The sequence below is a fragment of the Haliotis rubra genome, unplaced genomic scaffold, assembly GCF_003918875.1.
Source record: "Haliotis rubra isolate DU_JTF1 unplaced genomic scaffold, ASM391887v1 Scf439, whole genome shotgun sequence".
Lineage (NCBI taxonomy): Eukaryota > Metazoa > Mollusca > Gastropoda > Lepetellida > Haliotidae > Haliotis > Haliotis rubra.
In genome coordinates this window covers 722,846-746,523 of record NW_025767123.1, presented here as the reverse complement: position 1 = coordinate 746,523, position 23,678 = coordinate 722,846, and the positions used below count along the sequence as shown (strand labels likewise).

Here is a 23,678-nt window from a genome sequence, read left to right as displayed (position 1 = left end):
TTCACGTCTAATCATGAAAACTTCTTCTCCATGAAAACAACAAACTTGTGTGCAGACTTTCATATCCACTGTTACTACTCCATGACGTCCGTCACTCACACGTACAAGAGGGACTGCTAGGCTGAAGACAAGAGCATCGACACACCCCTTGGTCAGGGTGACGCTACTGGACAAATACGTAGCCTTATCTGATCAAACAAATTCATGTTGTGTCACTCGGTCAAACATTTGAAACTGGTAAGTGTAGCGTCACCCGGTCAAACATATAGCACCGCTCGTCAAACATTTACATGTGATGTGAACCAGTCAAACATGCTGTCAATGAGCCTGTACCTGTACAGGCATGTACTGCCAATTAGTCAAACATGCTGTCACTGAGCCTGTACCCGTACAGGCATGTACTGCTCAATTAGTCAAACATGCTGTCAATGAGCCTGTACCTGTACAGGCATGTACTGCCAATTAGTCAAACATGCTGTCAATGAGCCTGTACCCGTACAGGCATGTACTGCCAATTAGTCAAACATGCTGTCAATGAGCCTGTACCCGTACAGGCATGTACTGCCAATTAGTCAAACATGTCGCTTCTCCTTCTAAAACATGAACCTTGATGTCATTCGGTCAAACAACTAACGTCACACGCTGAAACTGGTATGTGTAGTGTCACCCGGTCAAACATGTACCTATCAAACATCTGATGTACCTTCTCCTTCTAAAACATGTACATGTAGCGTCAGACATATAGATGTGGTGTCCCTCTGTCAAACATCAGATGTACCTTCTCCTTCTAAAACATGTACATGTAGCGTCAGGCATATAGATGTAGTGTCCCTCTGTCAAACATCTGATGTACCTTCTCCTTCTAAAACATGTACATGTAGCGTCAGACATATAGATGTAGTGTCCCTCTGTCAGACATGTAGCGTCAGCTGGTCAAACACTTTGTGAGTAACATGTTTGGTCTGGTAGTACGTGCTTTGATGCAACGTGTCATCCTGCAAAACATTTTATGACAACTGGTCAAACATTCTGCCATGTCACACATCCTGCCACGTCAAACGGGTACATGCACATGTAGTGTCGCCCTGCAAATATCTAATGTCAAACATATAGCTTCTCTTTGTCAAACAAATAATTCCACCTCGTCAAACATATAGTGTCACGTGTTCCGACCACCATGAAGGATATAAGTATAGTAAAAGCGCCAGCGCTTTCGGTTCATCTGTCACAAGCTGTTGATGTCTGATACACCTTAAGCTCCGGTCACATGTTATTCTACTGACCTTGACCTTCACCCTTATATGGGACTGTGGCCGTAAACATATACAATAATTGAGAACGCAGAAATAAAGAGAGTGCTGACACACCAAGCATCACAATGGGTCACATCTTAGATATGAACTCTCGTCATTAACTGTATACGTGTATTCGATACATTCTGTGAACTTGAGAAATGATGGGTAAAGGTGAAGGTCACCATAGTGACGGAAGTTACGCCACCATACTTTTCGATAACATTTGCATATTACACAGCAACCATAGCTGACTCTCCTGAATAGAACGTCGTATGTAATCACACCATATGGTATTCCAACGTATTCATCGAAACAGTCAGACAGATGAATTGACGTGATAAAATAAATTTGGATAATTGTTATCGTTTCGCATCTCTGATACCGCCAACCTCCTACCGCCAACCTGCTACCACAGATAGCACACTGAATCAGACAATAAATCGGAAACGGCTGTAGCAGTGACACAAACATTATAACTGTGGTGACCGCACTGGACAACTATTTGTTGCCGCCAAAATTTCTTTCATACATAGGTACTCATTTACCAACTGGAACAAAGTAGATTGCAATAAAACTCCTCCAACCCTCCAGAGATATCTGCAATCTTGGCACTTTATGTCAAATGTATTGTAGTGATAATCCTTCCTGTTCCTTGAAAACACCAACATGGCGGCATCTGGTAGTGACCAACATTTTGGTTCTTCGTCCCAACTTCTTCCCGTAATTCCGTATCACACATTATGACGTCAGGCTGCTGACAGATGCCGGTGCTCCGAGCAGTACAACGCCTGTTATAACCATCGTGAGGGCCACAAATCCTGACAACAGCATTCTATCCACTATCTGTGCAACCTGCTGCCATTCTATTTTGATAGCTTCCCGTCTGTCCTGGTCCGCTAATCGTATTTCGTTTTGTTCAATTGTCTGATATACTTTTTGTAGAACCCGCATGAATTGTTGCTCAAAGTTCTCCACCACTGCACTACTTCCGGCTTGTCCAGACCGGAAGCGATGGGAAAGATGTGTACCGAGTCCGCCGTTTGTAGACAAGGGGTCCTCCAGCTTAACATCCACCATGCCTATTGTAGGGAGGGACCTCGGGGGCAGCCGATTTGAAATCCTGCAGAAAAACAAAAGCAATGCTCACTGACTGACCTAAACATACTTTGGATAATACTTTGTTACGGAAATAGCGTGCAATGTGGGATGTATGATCTGAGATCTAAATGATTCCTTACTCACACGAATTTCAAGTCAGTATCGATACTAAAGATGAGTGAGTGAGTGAGTTGAGTTTTACGCCGCACTCAGCAATATTCCAGCTATATGGCGGCGGTCTGTAAATAATCGAGTCTGGACCAGACAATCCAGTGATCAACAGCATGAGCATCGATCTGCGCAATTGGGAACCGATGACATATGTCAACCAAGTCAGCAAGCCTGACCACCCGATCCCGTTAGTCGCCTCTTACGACAAGCATAGTCGCCTTTTGTGGCAAGCATGGGTTGCTGAAGACCTATTCTACCCCGGATCTTCACGGGTCGATACTAAAGATGTTGGCGATTTGCTGTTTACGCCATAGATGTCACATCATCTCCGGGGTCCCCATGAAAAATGGGCGAGTGAGTGACTGCATGGGTTTTACTCGGCTTGTAATAACATTCTACAGTACGTCGTACGGGAATCGAACCGGATCGTGTGTGTTATGGGCGACATCACGACCTACCAGGCTACCGCATAGCCGAGACAGCTATACTGAAACCTCGTTAATGGGGAAACCTTTAATCCTGACACCCTTAATCTGGACATCTAATCTATCTGGCGGTAACTGGGGACGTTTTCGTGTATAGAAACACATCACACTTTAAGCCTGATTCAGGCTTCAAGAAATGTGCTACTCTCTTCGACATTAGTGAGAATACTCCCGTCTGGACAAACGGGGTCTAACTCTAATGCAGCTAACAGTATCGAAAATGATATGACTTACCAAACACAGTACTTTTATTCGGGGAAACACATCACACTTTAAGCCTGATTCAGGCTTCAAGAAATGTCCTACTCTCTTCGACATAAGTGAGAATCCTCACCTCCGGATGAACGGAATTTCACTCTAATGCAGCTAACAGTATCGAAAATGATATGACTTACCAAACACAGTACTTTTTTCGGGGGAAAATTACATTTGAATTAAATAATAATTTAATTGATTACAGCGAATAATCAATCATTGTTAATAGATGATTTAACATCACGAGTAATGCGGCAGCTGATTAAGAGCTCAAGTCTAATTTCTCTTAATGAAGATGCCAGTACCAATCGTTAACTTCGCTGTAACTGACGAGATTGCGACTTGATTTACTACCCTCAAAATATACATAAATCCCACCCAACAGGAAACTTACTACAACTGGCTTTGATGGGGCACTCTCCGGGTCGCTTTGAGGCGCCATTTTAAACCGGATGTAGGAACTACTTCCGGTCGTTCCATTGCAATCTGGTGTGAACTGAAACATTAGGTAATGGAGTCTGATTGACGTCGAGGCAGTGGGGTCACAGCGTTGACACATTAAACAATGGGAGGGTGGGGTTGTGTTTTGAGGGGGTGAAGGATTGAGCAAACTGATTAACGTACTATTGATCAGGACGTCTGTCACTATCAGCAGTAGTTCAGTCCAAGTTGGGCTTGCAATATGGCATAGTTGGCTTTGTATTTTAGTGTTTGTCAGGAGCTAATAAAAGATTCAGTTTTTAGTGTGCTGTTGCCATACTATCAAGGATTGGTCATAACTCCATCGTCGTATAATATCACATTGCAAGTAATTCAATACCAGCGTTGCAGTCAAACACGAAATTAATCACCAGAATTGCAGTCAAACACGAAATTAATCACCATGGTTGCAGTCAAAACGAAATTAATTACCATGGTAGCAGTCAAACACGAAATTCATGACCATGGTTGCAGGCAATCAAGAATTTCACTGCCTAGGTTGCAAGCAATCAAGAAATTCACTGCCAAGGTTGCAGTCAATCAAGAAATTCACTGTCTAGGTTGCAGTCAATCAAGAAATTCACTGCCTAGGTTGCAGTCAATCAAGAAATTCACTGTCTAGGTTGCAGTCAATCAAGAAATTCACTGCCAAGGTTGCAGTCAATCAAGAAATTCACTGCCTAGGTTGCAGTCAATCAAGAAATTCACTGTCAAGGTTGCAGTCAATCAAGAAATTCACTGCCTAGGTTGCAGTCAATCAAGAAATTCACTGTCTAGGTTGCAGTCAATCAAGAAATTCACTGTCTAGGTTGCAGTCAATCAAGAAATTCACTGCCAAGGTTGCAGGCAATCAAGAAATTCACTGCCTAGGTTGCAGTCAATCAAGAAATTCACTGCCTAGGTTGCAGGCAATCAAGAAATTCACTGTCTAGGTTGCAGGCAATCAAGAAATTCACTGTCTAGGTTGCAGTCAATCAAGAAATTCACTGTTCAGGTTGCAGTCAATCAAGAAATTCACTGCCTAGGTTGCAGGCAATCAAGAAATTCACTGCCTAGGTTGCAGTCAATCAAGAAATTCACTGCCTAGGTTGCAGGCAATCAAGAAATTCACTGTCTAGGTTGCAGGCAATCAAGAAATTCACTGTCTAGGTTGCAGTCAATCAAGAAATTCACTGCCTAGGTTGCAGTCAATCAAGAAATTCACTGTCTAGGTTGCAGTCAATCAAGAAATTCACTGCCTAGGTTGCAGTCTATCAAGAAATTCTCTGTCTAGGTTGCAGTCAATCAAGAAATTCACTGCTTAGGTTGCAGTCAATCAAGAAATTCACTGTCTAGGTCGCAGTCAATCAAGAAATTCACTGTCTAGGTTGCAAGCAATCAAGAAATTCACTGCCTAGGTTGCAGTCAATAAAACAATTCACTGTCTAGGTTGCAGTCAATCAAGAAATTCACTGCGTAGGTTGCAGGCAATCAAAAACTTCACTGCCTAGGTTGCAGTCACATATGAATTCTACAGGTATTCAATCTACACCATAATTCAATGTAAATAATTAAACACGTAATCAAATCTTTTGGTTTTCGATCCAAAGCCTCAACTAAGGGTTGCAACCGAACTCGTAATTCAGGCCTAGCATTGCAGGTTTACACGACATGCGACTCTAGCTTTGCACTATCTCCTATCTTATTTAAAACGTGGGTGTCTTCTTATATTGATTTTACACGCGGTCCCACTGTAGTACTCTGCCTTTAAAACAACCGTATCCGCAGCATTGTGGTCGGTATTCTGTTCTCTCGAACAACATATAACTCGATACAAAGGTATCCCACATTATGATCACATGAATGGGAACTTCGAAAGTAGAATACGTTTTCCCACAATGCCTCGGGAATGCCCAAAGTCGACGCTTCGAGACAACTGACAGTTGGATATGGTCTTGTCAACTTACCACTGCCGTTGATGCAGGGGCTTTTGAATTCTGTACTTTGATGCAGAACATCTTCGCCAGACAGCTGAAGGCGATCTTCCTGATGACGCTGGGTACTTCTCGTCCCCTGGTGCCCTTGTGGTGAATGTTCAGGGTGAACACTGTCATGCCCGTTGCGAAGGAAACGATAAATATCGTCATACCGTAGTAGATACCTGCAACAAAGTGTCCGTATTAGCCATAATGTGATCTTGGGTGGATGGTAAGTGAGTTGATGGTACGACGATGAGAACAGTATTTCAGATATACTGTCTGGCAACATAAAATATATCTCGTGCTTGATGATGTTTAAAAGTGAAACAGACAATGATAACGAAGAAAACCCTTTCCACATCCAGGAAATAGTACAATTCCGACCATATCATCATTCCGACCATGTTCACAGAGTCCCTACTAAAATAGTAATGATATACGTATAACGGTTAGCATATCCTGCCACACCGTTGCCACCGTCTAAGCACATGCAAAGGCTAGTAATTTGTTCACCTAAAGCTCGTGATGGTTCAAGTCAAATCAGGGAACTGCCCTGAATGTTGTAACCTTGATCAAACAATGAGAGAGAGCAGTAGCATGACGAATAACCTCAGGAAATGGGCTGATGCATTTACGGGTATTATAGATGTATTTACCGTGTTCGGTGACTGTTTTCACCGTTTTAAAGTTTGTAAATTGTTTCATCAGACCCCATGTTCACGATTATACTTTCTTTTGGTTGTCAAGTCATGACTGATTGATGTTTGTAAACAGTTTGAACTACTGAAGGTCAAAGAATGTTCATAGTTTGATGAAACCAGTATTAGGGGTCTGGTGCAGGCAGACCAAGTCCGTTAATTAGAACCAAACCACTAATACATGATCAATGCACGCCAAATGAACACACGTTACAAATAATGGTGTTGCCTACGTGACTGGGCCACATGCAGTCCCAATAGAGAATCCTTTTTGAATCGAAAGATGGACGAGATGAGAAGATCAAGGTCGCCATGCTGAAAATCCTCAAAACCAAACAACGTTTCAGAACAATTCAATTATTTGAACATGCGTAATTATTGCTCCTGGAAATAATATTATGTTTCATCAAACGTGGTCGATGTCTCCAAAAACACGTTATTTCGTTCGAACGCGATCTTAATAATTAAAACGAATTAGATGAATCCGACTACAAAATGGCAAATGACATTGACCTCTGATACCGACCATAATTACTTGGCATACTAACAGGTATTGATTTGTTCAGTTTTACATCGCAATATCGTGTGCTAGCATTACTTTGAAACTCATATTTAATGATCCCCTTGATTACCGTTGGATCCAACAAAGCTTCGATAGCTCCAGTCTTCCGAGCCTAGTTTATCAAATGTAAAACCGATATCACACTCAGCAAGAGAAGCTACGTCGATAAAACAAATCTTCGTTTGATTCTGCTTCTGTTTTAAATTCGTTTCAATTGTCCGATTGCTGGTATTTTTATCTGGAATGTTTTGTATTATCAATTCAAGGAGTTTTAGGGACTTAAGCAGAAAAGCATGTTAACTATTCCTTTGACAGAATTACTTCTCAAAAGACCGGATTACAACATAGTGTTAGCAACCCTCACACTGATCACTATTTCATGTGACATAACATATCTGTTTGAGGAGGCTGACAACCTTACTAGCTTTTCTGGCAAGAGTGAGTGAGTATGGTTTTACGCCGCTTTCAGCAATATCCCAGCAATATCACGACGGGGAACACCAGAAATGGGCTTGACACATTGTGCCCATGTGGGGAATCGAACCCGGGTCTTCGGCGTGACGACCAACGCCTTAACCACTAGGCTACCCCACCGCCCCTTTTCTGGCAAGAGTGAGCGACCGGGTACATGTAGTAACTAAGATAATCATAGATGGCTCTTCCAAGCGCTGAGGGGGTCGCAAAGGAGGCTTGCATTTGCTAAGTTTACTAATTTTAGCACAAACGAACACCTGGTGTCATCACTGTTCATCAGTAATCCAGTAGTAAAAGTTTCGGCACTATTTCCCGAACGGGGTTTTAATATTTCTACACCTGTTACTGTATCATATCACTAGTGAAAAACGAAAATAAGTCGATTTTTAGCTATTATATTCACATATTATAGACGTTCTTCCAATCTTTTGATATCACACGGGGCGGTGGGGTAGCCTGGTGGTTAAAGCGTTGGCTCGTCACGCCGAAGACCTGGGTTCGAATCCCCACATGCGTACAATGTGTGAAGCCCATTTCTGGTGTCCCCCGGCGTGATGTTGCTGGAATATTGCTAAAAGCGGCGTAAAACCAAAACTCAGTCAGTCAGTGATATCACACGATGGCTTTCTCTAACTCTAACAATTCAGATATTGAGAGATCGGATTTGGAACCTGCGAACTGTAACAAACGTTCGTAGGAGAAAGAGGTGGTATGTGGATCTTGGCGTCAGATCCGTCAAGCCAATAGACGTTAACTAGAAAAAAATTTGGAACACGGCCAGAGTAGATCTAGCAACTATACTTTCTGAGCACCATGGCCTGAAGTCGATTGATATGTCTCTCTGACCAAGTCTTTTCGTGTGCCCCGATATATGGTTCGTGTTTGGATCTACTGGTTTGCCTAGTCCAAAACATCCTATTGTCATTGTGAGTGAGTGAGTTTTGGTTTTACGCCGCTTTTAGCAATATTCCAGCAATATCACGGCGGGGGACACCGGAAATGGGCTTCATACATTGTACCCATGTCGAGGAATCGAACCCGGGTCGGCGTGACGAGCGAACGCTTTAACCATTAGGCTACCCCACCGCCCCTATTGTCATTGTGGTAGCTACAGTCTTCACTGTGGTGTTTAGCAAAGTAAAAGTATATGAATGCTTTTTCGCTTAGTTAGCATTGTTGAGCGTTCCAGCTATTGAGTATAGTGACTGAGTGAGTTTAGTTTTCCCAGCTATATGGCGGTGGTCCTATTGTGTATAGAGTGACAGTGAGTGAGTATGGTTCTACGCCGCTTTTAGCAATATTCCAGCAATATTACGGCGGGGGGCACCAGAAATGGGCTTCACACATTGTACACAGGTAGGAAATCGAACCCGGGTTTTCGTCGTGACGAGCTAACGCTTTAACCACTGAGCTACCCCACCGCCAATACAGAGTGACAGAATGGTGTTAAGGGAAAGACAATGTTAACATAAACGTCAACGCCAGACAATAACCAGCCTCCATTATCCATGGAACCATATTCCAATTGACGTTAAATGCTAGCCAAAAGAGGATCACTGACACAGTGGAGGACCATTATGACTGTCCTACTACAAGCCAAAATGAGTTGTCCACACAACCGCCCTTGTGGAGAACCGTCAGCGCGGATTAAGACATCTGTATATCCATCAAGTAATTGAAACTGATCACCTCTCAATTATCACTGCTATTTTAACAAGCTGATGTAGGCCGAATGTGACATTAGATATTATGAAGTAGGTGACATTTGGTGCGAAAGCGTGGGTGTAGTTCGCCTCGGTCAAGGAAAGAGGAACTTGCAAAACAAGCCACATGTTTGGTTATTACTGCTGCTTTAAGGCCAGACTGTGCACACATGAACATGTTTGAGCTTTTTAATGCCTAGATGTTTCGTAAAAAAATATACCATTACTGTAGAAACATATGGGAAAACCTTTCGTTTCATTTACCGTCAAGACGAATCCCATTAAGGGATGAAGGTAAGAAACTCTGTACTGGCGTTGCTGACAAAGAGTGGCCAGACATGGGGTGAGTGAGTGAGTGAGTTTAGTTTTACGCCGCTTTTAGCAATATTCCAGCAATATCACGGCGGGGGACACCAGAAATGGGCTTCACACATTGTACCCATGTGGGGATTCGAACCAGTATCTTCGGCGTGACGAGCCAACGCTTTAACCACTAGGCTACCCCACCGTCCCGGCCAGACATTGGACTAATGTAGACAACACTTCACACCGAAACCTTTTGTTTGTTTGTTGCTTAACGCCGCACTCAGCAATATTCCAGCAATAAATAATCGAGGTCTGTATATAATCGAGTCTGGACAAGACAATCAACATCATGAGCAGAGATCTACGTAATTAGGAAACGATGACATGTCAACAAAGTCAGCGTGTCTGATCGTACTCGATCCCGTTAGACGCCTCTTCCGACAAGCATGGGTTGATGAAGACCAATTCTAGCCCGAATATTCACGGCTCCAAACCAAAAAGTGTTTTAAAATGAAGAATAAGGTTATTGTGACGTATGCTGACGTGATATACATTTGTAAACTTAACATGTCCTTAAAAGGACGCAAGTTTCTGTGTTTTGAAACAACACACCAAAAAAACCAAAAACAACAACAAAAAAACCCAAAAAACAAAACATTACAAAAACTTAGAGAGTTCATACACGAGATATCTAGATATACCAATACTCACACATCGTCCCACAATTAGCATTAGAAGTACCGTAACCAACTGATTGAGTTGAACAAGTGTCCGTGCTTATTATATCAAAACCCATCCTTGATAAACAGATGACTTCGAATAAAGATTCCGTTGAACCTGATAGTGCTCCATTTGATCCCCAGACGCAACACTATCTGAACGGAATCTACCACACTAACGGACAAGCGATGTAATCACTTTGTAAGTTGACATAACAATATCTTACTATGATTTCAATCCCAATCCTAGTGCTGAACATTACCAGATGGTCTATCACTACGCGTTACTTGTGTCAGATCCAGAGGGAAGCGCCCCATGTTTTCGTTGGGCATTAGGGTAGCCTCGTGGTTAAAGCGTCTGCTCGTCACACAGAAGGCAGGGTTCGATTCCCACTTGGGTACAATGTGTGAAGCCCATTTCTGGTGTCCACCGTCATGATATTGCTGGAATATTGCTAAAAGCGGCGTAAAACCAAACTCACTCACTCATTCACATATTTACGAGAAACAACCACCCTAATTTTTCCCACAGCAGGAGAGAAGGTTTACGCAGTTTAGCACTATTTCAGCAGCAATACGAAACGTGTCACTGGATGTATTTGTTTATTGGTACCTCCTTAGTCTGGTCCGCAATATTGCTGGAATATTGCTGAGTGCGGCGTAAAACTAAACTCACTCACTCACTCCTTATTCTGGTGTATTTACAGGCCTCCTTTTTATAGCAGAGTTGTGCAGCATCAGGTAATAAAGTTACTTTTTAAATTGCGTGAATGACTAGGACTGGCCATGCTGTATGCGAACACCCGGTGTCAAGACCGATCGTCAGTGATCCATTCTTACAAGTTCCACAGCTATTCGCGCTTTGCATCAAGTGGAATCTTTTTCAGATGTTGGTCCAGGCTAAATATTATATTGTACTGACGTTACATGTTCAAACCTTACTGATGTAAACATTATACAATGTGGTATTCAGTCCGGCTAAGTATTGCGAATATACACTAAACTATGGCATTTATTGTGCAAGAAAATCTTCAAGAAAGCCATCGAGCGATAACCAGAGACTGGAAGACCCTTTAACACTTAACATAAACCGTAGTTTTGTTGGGTCTGAAACGATATGGCAAACAAAGTACACGGTAACAAGGGTTCAATTACGTTCACCATAATTATGACTATTGATAGCTGAATATCTCATAACGCTTATGAACTTACTACAATATAACAAGGCACATATAGCAACTGATTCTAAAGTCAACAGGCCTGTTAAAAGAATACCATTCGGTTTGATTACAAATTAAATAATCAGATGCTTATATGACGCATATGGAATAGTCAGATCACTCACTCGATTCCTTCATATCACGATGTTAATCGGTCACATCAGTTACACTACAATGAAACAACCAGTAGATCCGTGCGATTTTTGAGTAGTATGTAATACATCATCAGAGGTAGCTCGCTAGCTCGCAAGTTAGTAGGTGAATATGAATTTACGCATTTGTAGCAATATTCCAGCAATATCACGGCGGGGAACACCAGAAATGGGCTTCACGCATTGTACCCGTGTGGGAAGTCGAACCCGGGTCTTCAGCGTAACGAGGGGACGCTTTAACCACTAGGCTACCCCACCGCCCCTATCGTAAAGAAACTTTTAGTGTCATGACGTATCTATAAGAGGTTGCACATCAGACGTTTATCGTAAATAAACAAATCCCTTTCTACAATCATTGTAAATCTAATTATTAAATATCGTATAGCAAATATAATTCCGCATGTATACTCATGCCAATAGTGGTTGTCACCCCCCTCCCCACCCCAACCCTACAGACACCTCACACCAACACCCGACACCCCCTCTCCAATTAAAAAATTGAAGGGGGTGACAACCATTATTGGCATGAGTATATTTAAGAATCACTATCGAATAATGACTCATAATAATGAGTTGTTCCGGAATAGGTGAGCGTATCCTGTCCCACTGGCGGCACCGTCACATAGAAAGGACCATAACTTACCTATGAGAGGTAGCACATCCGACGTCGGGGGCATATTCTCCGTCACCAACATCATGAACACCGTCATCGACAGCAACGTCGTAATCCCCATCGTCACCTTCTCTCCTGAGTCTGAGGGTATATAGAACCCTAACAACGCCACCAACGTTATCAATATACACGGTAATATCATGTTGAATATATAGAACAACGGACGTCGCCTGATGTGAATATAGTACGTTATATCCGGGTACGGTTCGTCACAACAGGAATAGTACTGCACGTTGCGTTTGACCAGTAGTTTGACCAGTAGCCATTCGCTGTTGTGGATATAGTTTGACGTGTCGCCATGTGGAGAGTTCATGACGAGGTCAAGTTGTAAACCGTCGTAGGTCCACGAAGAAAACAACAAGGAACAATTCTGTTCGTCGAATGGAAAATATCGGACGTTGATGGAACACGAACTTTTGAAGATCACCATTGACAACCACGTGACGTTGCCTTCGTTGTTGACGATCACGTTGGAGCTTATTGAGGAGAAGAATGACGAGACGTCGGCGCTGCAAGGTGAAGGTAAATAAGGTCAAGGTGAAGGTCACGATACTGTTTCTTTATACTGACATGCATCGCTAATGCGGAGAGATTTAGTATGGTAATATTTTGGGGGGATGGGGGCGGACATTTTCATCATAAACAGAACATATCTTTTCGGTCACCGAACAGAAAAAGAGAAAAGTAATAAATAATGTTTTCAAAACAATTTATCCTGTCAAGTTTTCCATCGAAAAAAATATTGTTCTACTTACACAAAACCACAATATGACATTGTTGGCTCCTAACGCTTACTCTATGAAACTATGAAACAAAGGAAACTTAGGAACAAATTACGCTATATAAATTGAAAAAGTGTGCAATTGAGACGTCTCTGAAAGTGACAAAAATCTAGACTTGCTTCAGTTCGGGCTTTTGCGCTACGTAATGGAAACATGTGACGGAAAATCTCAACTAGCGGTTTCAGGACCCTGAAGATCCAGGTAAGAATTGGTCTTCAGTAACCCATGCTTGTCGTAAGAGGCGACTAACGGGATCAGGTGGTCAAGCTCGCTGACTTGGTTGACACATATTGATCGTATCCCAATTGCGTAGATCGATGCTCATGATGTTGATCACTGGATTGTCTGGCCCAGACTCGATTATTTACAGACCGACGAGATATAGCTTGAATAGTGCTGAGTACGGCGTAAAACAACAAAGAAAGAAACAACAAACTTGAAGACGTACTTGTTGTAAAGCAGTACGTCTGGCCGCCACACGGAGTCGTGAGGGAGACGGATCACCTTGATGCCGCCATACTTGTCAGGGTCCCACCTCAAACCGTAATCCAACCACATCTGAAACATCAACCGGAATGGTTAAAATACATAGACGTCAACAAGCGGACAACACCTGTGTGGCAACAAATGTGTAATTCTTCATCGCAATATGCCCTTTATTCAGGATACATAATTCTAATTAGCTGTACAAAGAAAGACGTTATACCCGCTATGTGTTCAATGTGTGTCTGTGTTCAATGTGCGTGCGTGCGTGTGTGTGTGTGTGTGTGTGGAATGTGTTTCTACCCTGACGGTGTTCGTGTGTCCGTACACGTACGTGCATGTGTGTCTTGTGTTCAATGTGTGTCTTGTGTTCAATGTGTGTGTGTGTGTGTGTGTGGAATTTGTTACTAACCTGACGGTGTTCGTGTGTCCGTACACGTACGTGGATGTGTGTCTTGTGTTTATGTGTGTCTTTGTCTATGTGTGCGTCTCCGTGTGTCACTTTCTCTACCTGTGCCTATGTTCAATGTGCTTCTATATGTGAAACCTATTTCTGGTGTCCCCCGCCGTGCTATTGCTGGAATATTGCTAAAACCGGCGTAAGACTAAACTCACTCTATGTGCTTCTGAGCTGCTCGTGTTTGTGTGTTTGTACACTTGTGTTTCTGTGCGACTTTGTCTGTGTATGCGTCTCTGTGTGTCACACTCTCTGTGATGTGTTCATTGTGTTGTTGAGCTGCTGGTATTAAGTGGAGCGTCCGTGCGTGTGTGTGTGTGTGTGTGTGTGTATTTGTGCCAATGTTTGAGAATGTGTAAATGGGTGTTATGTGTATTTACGTTTGAGTGTGTGCGCGCTTGGGTGCGCGTGTGTGAATGTGTATTTTGATCGGATGTAGTGAGTGAGTGAGTATGGTTTTTCGCCGCTTTTAGCAATATTCCAGCAATATCGCGGCGGGAACTCCAGAAATGGGATACACACATTGATTAGCGAACGCTTTAACGACTAGGCTACTCCAGCGCCCTGTGATGGTATGTAGAGTCCCCTAGGCGCCAACAGGTACTTCACACAACAATAAAATATTTTACAAACTTTTCTACAAAAATGTTTCTTTTATAATTTCACAGTGAAAGCTTCAAAGTAAAAAATACAAACTCTTCCCAAAGTGTTTCACGGTAACCCGTGACAATATAAGCGTAAACTTGAGCACAGTTAAGCCTACACCGTGTCTGCGGACATAAAGCAAAGGGACGTAGCTAATTTGTAGACAGAGCCCAGTCAACGTGAAGTATTTGTCATCTTCTGCGGTAAGGATCAACACGTAGCCAGTGTTTTACGTCTTATCGGGTTAACTTATTTTTTCTGACTGAAAATCTCTTAAAGCATTTCTGCAAATCAACTGACTGATTAAACATAACGGCAGCCAAGATCAAAGCAAGAATACAATTTGGTTAGCCCTGTAATGATGCAAACAAACATGCTTCATAACTTTATTACAAATTCTTGCACGAAGGTGTGTCTTCTAACTGGTAAGCGTTGATCCACATCCTTGGTCGGAGAAACATCATTAGAATGGTCCGCTTCACCCAGACTAATCAAAATAACACTGTTTTGTCCTTTCACTTTAGGAGTTTCGATCCTATGTCAGAGGAGATGGAATGATATCATTATTGGTGGCAATATATGCCAGAGAATTAATGCTGCTCTGATACCGCCTGAAGAAAATAACCAAGGTTTCTTGCTGAATTTAGCCAACTTTGTGAAGTTCTTTGACAACGAAGACACGTTTTTGCAATTCTGTTTGACTTTTTGATTTCAGTAATCATGTGCACAATTGAAGTCAATTGCAACGTCAACTTTTGGCACGTGCACGATCACCCAAATTTCAAAACGTATGCCTGGGGCTGTGGTGGAAGGGGAATAAACAGACAAATTAACTGTCTGTTTTGGTCAATATTATCCTGTTAGCCGAGATAACATTTGGAGCGATATCAAGTGAATAGAAAAATGCCGGTAAGGCTAGATCTGCGTTGCTCGCCACTGTTCCCAGACACGACAGGGTGGGATGGCAACGTCTTCCCGCCATACTTAGCCTTGGGTGGCTACAACACCGACGATTTGTCTGTAGGGGTAAATATGAACCGTAATGTAATGTAATGAGGTAGATTGTGTGAAAAGTTCATTTGTACACTGACAAATCATTCAACGCTTCAAGAAATTGCCACATTAAGTGTAAGTGGTGGTGAATCAAATCATAGGTGCAGGAAAGCCATATTCAAACTTGCATTTATTGGAAAACTTCTAAAAAATCTTGAAAAGTTATGGAATGCAATGATATGTATTACATGGCAATAGACTTGATTTTATGAGGCAGTTTAAGCTTAGATTGGGTATAGTATGTGTATGGTTGGCTCCCGGTCGCTGTATGTGTATACACTGTGATTCTGGCTTCTAGTAATAGCGCTTGATGCCAAACAAATCTATTCTGAAAAGCATACTTACTGGCTGTACTGTGTTACTTGAGATTTCAGTACTTTATGCTGTTACCCAGTGTTAAGTGAGATTGAATTACTTGGTGCTGTTGAGTATATTATATTGGTACATGTATCTTATTATGTGCTGTTAAATTGTATCACCGTGTGCTAAAACATTGTTGTACTATGTGATTTTATATTGTTTTACTATGTGATGTTGTATCGTTATGTGCTAGTATATATTTGTTTAATATGCGATGTTTGATAGTAATACTGTGTTGCTACAATGTATCACTATGTGCTGTTTAATTGTATTACTATGTGCTGTTACATTGTATTACTATGTGCTGTTACATTGTATTTACTATGTGCTGTTATATTATTTTTGCGTGATGTTACATTGTATTACTATGTGTTGTTACATTGTATCACTATGTGCTGTTTAATTGTATTACTATGTGCTGTTAAATTATTTTTGCGTGATGTTACATTGTATTACTATGTGCTGTTACATTGCATTACTATGTGCTGTTTAATTGTATTACTATGTGCTGTTACATTGTATTACTGTATGCTGTTTAATTGTATTACTATGTGCTGTTATATTTTTTTTGCGTGATGTTACATTGTATTACTATGTGCTGTTACATTGTATTACTATGTGCTGTTTAATTGTATTACTATGTGCTGTTACATTGTATTACTATTTGCTGTTTAATTGTATTACTATGTGCTGTTACATTGTATTACTATGTGCTGTTTAATTGTATTACTATGTGCTGTTACATTGTATTACTATGTGCTGTTTAATTGTATTACTATGTGCTGTTACATTGTATTACTGTATGCTGTTTAATTGTATTACTATGTGCTGTTATATTATTTCTGTGTGCTGTTACATTGTATTACTCTGTGCTCGAATGCCGTGTTACTATGTGCTGCTATATTAAATTACTTCGTTTTGTTACATGGTATTACTATGTGATGCTACATTGCATTACTCGTATATTGTATTACTTCTCACTCTGGGCGGTGGGGTAGCCTAGTGGTTAAAGCATTGGCTCGTCACGCCAAAGACCCGGGTTCGATTCCCCACAAAGTGTCCCCACGCCGTGATATTGCTGGAATATTGCAAAAGCGGCGTAAAACAATATTCACTCACTCACTCACTACTTCGTGCTCTATGACACGCACCAATTTCAATCGACTCCCTCGACAATCACAACTATCGGCGCATGATTGAGCAGTTTTCGTAGTATGACAAACTGTGCCACTGTATTCAGGTCAGATACTGACCATCACTTTCCGCAACAGTACTGTGTATGAGCAATAGGTAGTATAATTGAATGCGATGGCATGTTGTATTAAGTTGTACTGTGCAAAAGTGTTCTCAAATCGTATTGCAATGTCATATATTCTGATGATGACTTATATTCAACACGTGGGCCTGAAGTTCATTTAGTATGTTCGAATACAATGTATCATGTCGAGATTCTTGCGAGATCATTTAGAAGTTGGTGTTCAAATAAAACAAACATATTGTCATGGATGACAACTTCTTCTTTACGTTGTGACATACATCAATAATATTTGTGTTTTAAATGTGTCTGTCCTTATGCGTCTGATATATTTTACAACAGATTCCCATTCCCATTACATTATCTGTTATTATAAACGGCATTGCAGATCTGACAAATCATAAAAATTAAATTATATTCAAAAATGTACATCAATATATATGCAAATCTAAACGATTCCAGTAGTCTTCTGTCTATACACCTTTGTATTATAGCATTTCCCCCTGTTATCTTTCAGTCTTTCTCTGTCTCTGTTTCTAATAATTGCTTGTGATGTAATTAGTTATTGTAAATATCTTGGAGAGGGGTTTAATAAGTTGAAAGAACTTGTCCCCGATCCTTTTCACACTGTGAATAAAATATGTTTAAACTAAACAGATTCCCAACAATCCGTTTTATCCGGAAAGGACTAGGATACACACGAAATGTTTCGCGTTCCCACACATCCAGTATGAATCTCACTCTCTTAAGGTCATTTGAGTTGTTCATATCACTGTAGTTATTCCATGAGAACATATAAGATCTAGTAAAAACTATAAGAATGACTTGGGGTACTTAACATCTTTTGGGTGGTATGGAATATACTATCCCCTCATAAGATACGTCATGTCACGATCATGAGGATCCGGGTTAGAATATTGGTCTTCAGTAACCCATGCTTGTCGTAAGAGGCGACTAACGGGATCGGGTTGTCATGCTCGCTGACTTGGTCGACACTTGGTCGTATCCCAACTGCGAAGGTCAATGCTCAGGTTCATGCTGCTGATCACTGTATTGTCTGGTCCAGACTCGATTATTTACAAACCGATGCCATGTAGGTGGAATATTGCTGAGTGCGGCGTAAAACTAAACTCACTCACCACTCACTCACGTCATGCCATCATACTTTCTTAATATATCCCAACTTGTCATCCGTCGCTGAACGATATCATCATATAATACCAGCTATAATAATTTCTGCATTCGAAAGGACACATGTTGCAACAAGGTGCCATCCTCCAACATGAATACACTTACAAACGGAGTTCCTCCACACAATATACCTACTTCTTATGACCTGCATACACGGACTCACCTGGTTCAGCCAGCAATTGGTGGTAAGTATCTGATTCTTTTCGTCCTGAAAAACAAAACATTTTGTAAGTAAAAGCGACAAAACATCCACTAAACCTGTTCTACAAGCTTCCGGTGTCTTGAATCCCAGGCGAAATAGCAATAAAAACAGCAAAGCCCTTAAAATAGCAAACAAAAGAAATATCTGCTAGAAGCAGATTCAGTTGGACGAGCCAGGCTTCATACTGGGCGTGTGATTATGAATCATTATCAAATAGTGGTAATACCAGGCGTATCCTACCCCTGTGGAAGCACCTGTCACAAACGCACACAAGGGCAAGTAAATTGTTTGCAAAACAAACTGTTTACACAACATTATGGTGAAAATAAAGTCAGAATAGGAATATCTATAGATTTATTTATACCAATTAAAGTAATATAATACTATTCATATTTCTGAGACCGCCTCCGTGGTGTAGTGGTTAGAGCGTCTGCCCGGAAAGCGGAAGGTCGCGGGTTCGATCCCCGACCGCGTCATACCAAAAGACGTTAAAATATGGTACTTGTTGGTCCCTGTCTGGTGCTCGGCATTAATGGGTACAACAAGTACTGGTCGGCTCGGAGTCAGTATAATGTTTCTGAGTGGGGTATTCATGCTTCACTGCGGCATGGTATCTCAGTGGGCTAGCACCATAAAACCAGCTTCAGTCTGGGCTAGTACAAGCAGCCGCACATATACATACACACGCATGCACGTCGTCATATGAGCGAAATATTCTCAAGCACGACGTTAAACCCAATTTCACCTCACCTCATATTTCTGAAAGTAGAGGCAAATGGACGCATACATTCAATGATGTTTGGTCAATTTGTTTCGTTTACTCCTCCTGGACTTCATGAGAATTGCCATTCAATAGACTACATTGTTATCTACAAAAGGCTACTCTGACGCTAGGCAGTGATACGTTCTTCAGTTTGTATGACGAGGTAAAAGCCCTTATTTGCATTGATTGACATCTATAGTGTTGCCTTTGACAGTTGCATTAAGAAACATATTACTTTTTACATGAACTTTTTACACTTTTCATTTCCCATTAGTTCCCCGGGTGATACGTGTACACAACCATTATTCTGGAAAGACCTGTAAATAATTGGCCGCACTAGCAGGCATTTTATGACAAAAGTCATCATGTACCAGTTTTTGATCTGGTCAGTCGGGAAATCAATGGGTATTACAACCGTCTCTCTAGACCTAATTTCGTCTACAATAAATGTACAGAAATAGAACAAAGTACTGGCCATTACAATTATGTACACGAACAATGCAGCATTTAACGAAAAAGAGACGTCTGTTATTTTATGAGGCAGAACAACGTTTCGTGGACATGAACTGTTGACTAATGTCAATCTACTTGACAGTAGGGCTTCGCTCAGGAAAAATTCATCATCATAGTTTTCTTATAACAACATATTTCTCATGTAAACATATTTCTCTAAAGGTCTGGGTCCCGATCAACAAAGCGTTCGTAACATTACGACTTGTCGTAACTCTATAGTTTACTATAGGCTTGTCGTAGCGCTACGAACGTTTTGCGGATCGGTTCCCTGGTCTCTGTCTCTCTGGTGCTGACTTCATACTGCATTGGGCGGTGGGGTAGCCTAGTGGTTAAAGCGTTGGCTCGTCACGCCGAAGACCCGGGTTCGAATCCTCTTGTATGACATATGTATCTGTGTAGGAGATACGCCAACTCTGTCCTATATTAGCTGGGGCGGTGAGGTAGCCTACTGGTTAAAGCGTTCACTCGTCACACCAAAGTCCGAGTCCCCAAATGGGTACAATGTGTGAAGCCCATTTCTAGTGTCCCCCGCCGTGATGTTGCTGGAATATTGCTAAAAGCGGTGTAAAACCATACTCACTCACTCATACTGCGTTAATCAATGCAGCAATAGTATCATTTGTAGGGGAACATTCACAAACTGTACAGACATTTATACAAAAAAGTTGGATCTCCAATTTGGATTTGAATTTCCAATCTCGAAAGTCACTTTAATATCATAGCAACATAGTGTCAATTCGTATATACTATATATAAACAAAGCAATATCACAGACACACAGTTCATTTTCTGTTTAAATGTTTACATTCAAATGGCAACTACTCAATATTTGCTTGCGGTATGTAAATAAATTGCTTTGATACTTCGACAGATATCAATACCACAAAAAGACACAGGAAGACAGAAGCCGAGTTCAAGTTTGTACGTTGTAAGATAAAGAAACCAACTTGACAATGGAAACACACAGTTTCCATCTATTGATTCCAAAACATACAATATCTGAAATGAACTCCACGTTTTCACTTTGTGCACTGTAAAAGCAACAAAGCAAAATGAACATCAAACGACACAGCAGATAACCCTATCTGTTTGAAACAGATATTGGGTCGTCAGTGCCGAATCGAAAAAAGTGATCGAAATTGATCGCCAAATGTAACATCTAGGTAACTATCGTGGAAACCTAGAGTTGTGTAATAAAAGAACGAATTCCGATAACTAAGATAGCTTTTTATGTCGTCGTTTGTTGGCTTAGCCGGAAGTAAAGCTTATTTAGAACTCTCCAGCACAGAGGTAATTTTCTTCAATGTCCTGAGGCATAAGATGCCGGGTAATAATAGAGAAGAGTGCCCAAATGCCCCTGCAGTGACGGGTGTTCTATGTACGGGCGAGATGATTGGACGTACTCAGCTTCTCATAGGACATTAACACTGACCGATAAATTGGCTTTAAAAACCTACTATCTAAATGAGAATTTTTTGTGGTCGGGTTAATATTCATTATCTGAATATTGGTACGCCATGAATGCCATGTGTTTGATTTATATTGAGTATTGGTTCTTGAGGGCAGGAGCGGTACTCTTCTGTTCTTTGCAGTGAATTGAAAGAGTGAACCCCATTTTCAGTCAGTGGTGTTAGCCTGACGTGAAGTAAAATGATGATCGTACTTTTAAATATGAGATGTTTTAGAGTTTCGTAGTGTTCCAATTTGGCCTTCGTTGTAAATAGCTATCCACTGAACCACATTTCACAATGTCCCGGTTTTTTCATTCGCTGTTACTTTCGTTAATTCTCGATATCCCGAAATCTTTGAACCGTCGAGTTAATTCAAGACAAGTGTCGCGATAATGCCATGTCTTCGATGAAGATGCACACTTACCGATTCTTCAAAGACACCATTTTAAAGACGAGTTTTCATGTATTTGTATTTTGGTAACTACTACCAATGCTGAAACGCGAAGCTCAACTAAAACTCTTCGAGGTAGAGTCAGTCATATGACTCTCCTTAAGTCTTCACGGAAAATGCATGCTCGGCTGTAGCTCAACCGTTTTCCAATGTAGACACTAACGTTTGGGGGGAGTTTAAAGCAATTTGGTAACTGAACATTACCAAAGGATATCTGATCATCGACATACACGAAGTTTAATTAATATCTCAAACAACTTCATTCGTCTAGATTTTGCCAATCCGAGCAGAATGACTGATGTCTACCTTTTGATTCAGTGTCACACACTTTGAAATATATGATACCGTAATTTTTCGCAGCAAAGATGACAAGTTTTCTGTTACATTACAAAAGGACCAGCAGTAAAGTTAAGATCCCTCATTGCCCAGGGTTCCCAGCTACGACCTATTTTAGGACTTATCACGACCAACTAAGTGAATATTATCATCAATGTCTTTATTGCTATAATTACTCCTTTTCTTATCATATGGCCATTGAAATAAATGTGTATTGTTCAACGCTGCACTATATGACGTGGGCCTCAAAGTAATCGTGTGGGTACAATGTGTGAAGCCCATTTTTGGTGTTCCCCGCCGTGATATTGCTAAAAGCGGCGTAAAACCAAACTCAGTCAGTTAGTAAGTACTCGAGTCAGGACCAGACTATCCTGTGATTGAGTTATCCTCTTGAGTACAAACGATACACAATCACCCAATTTACCGAGCTTGACCTCCATCCATTAATAGACATCTCTCATGACAATCATAGGTTTCTGGGGACATTTTTCAGTCCTGATTCCACTCGGAACACTGAATGGAGGGCAGGAGGTGGTGAGTGACTGATGAATAAAACATGGACTATAGAATTTTTTAAATACGATTTTCATAATTATCCTCCAGAGACAGGAAGCTTTGCTATTCTTCCCAATGCATGATCGTGTTGGACATCGATGCTACTCTCTGTAGGTCTCTGATTGAAGTGTCTTTCCTAGCCATACAATATCTACAGCAAGGGTATCATCTGTTCTCATCAATTGGAAACCACAAAAATATATAGGTAGTACACGAATTGTAAAAGCGTAAAAGCACTCAAACACCGAGTGGTTGTTTCAATTAATCATTGCAACAGAAAGACGCCATCATTACCCAAGGACCCGCTGGAGAAATGCATAAAAAGGTTTGATTGAATTCGAACATTCTCATTTTTCTGTCAAATTACTGTCATTTTACATCGACGTATTTGCCTTTAATCTCAAGGAGGTAAAAACGAAACAAGCACCTTTTTTGTCTAATAAAGTAGTGCACTGGCGGGAAAGAGACCTTTCCTCCGAATTTGTGAGCTCATTTGAGAAAGGAGTAATAAAATAACCGTGGAACAGGTTTGATAGACTTCGCTTGAAGAGGTGCTCACCGCTTTATTCCGTGTGTGCGTGTTAGCGGTCGGAGCGAGCTGCAGGGGAGGGTTCTGAATGGCCAAGCGACGACCTGTGAGCTCGCTTCAATTCACTCGGCCCACTACCACGATAGATCGCATGGAGTAACTTCTGTGATTCTTCAAGGCCGTTTATGTGTAAAAACATTTAATTGTTGATATAGGAACATTTTACGATCGTATGGAAATGGCTAGGAATGCCAATTCAGTAACAAATTGAGGTATGCTGATTTACAACCCTGAAGAGTGTGGTTTACGCCAAGGAGATTCAATAAAATTTTCTTTGCTTGTCAGATGTTTGATTGGAGCCAGAAAATACGCGTCAACCCTTGGGAATTAATTCAAATCAAAG

General features: G+C 41.2%; 1 protein-coding gene across 1 annotated transcript; it reads right to left on the bottom strand.

Moving 5' to 3' along the window:
* Positions 1–1,898: 1,898 nt before the first annotated feature.
* Positions 1,899–21,848, bottom strand: LOC124289288 (neuronal acetylcholine receptor subunit alpha-7-like). The gene is made up of 9 exons (XM_046725899.1): positions 21,829–21,848; positions 20,948–20,984; positions 18,639–18,683; positions 13,480–13,589; positions 12,220–12,758; positions 5,731–5,924; positions 3,699–3,800; positions 2,392–2,415; positions 1,899–2,357 (listed from the first exon to the last, which is right to left on the bottom strand). Exons 1-9 carry the CDS (start codon positions 21,846–21,848, stop codon positions 2,034–2,036), a joined length of 1,395 nt encoding a protein of 464 aa, XP_046581855.1. The 3' UTR covers positions 1,899–2,033.
* Positions 21,849–23,678: the final 1,830 nt, after the last annotated feature.

Coding starts and splice junctions, on each gene's coding strand:
- LOC124289288 (XM_046725899.1), bottom strand. CDS start 21,848: ATGGTGTCTTTGAAGAATCG. Junction 18,684..20,947: donor TGGAGTTCATTTCAGATATT/GTATGTTTTGGA, acceptor TTTGTTTTTCAG/GACGAAAAGAATCAGATACT. Junction 2,358..2,391: donor TCAAATCGGCTGCCCCCGAG/GTCCCTCCCTAC, acceptor GTGGATGTTAAG/CTGGAGGACCCCTTGTCTAC.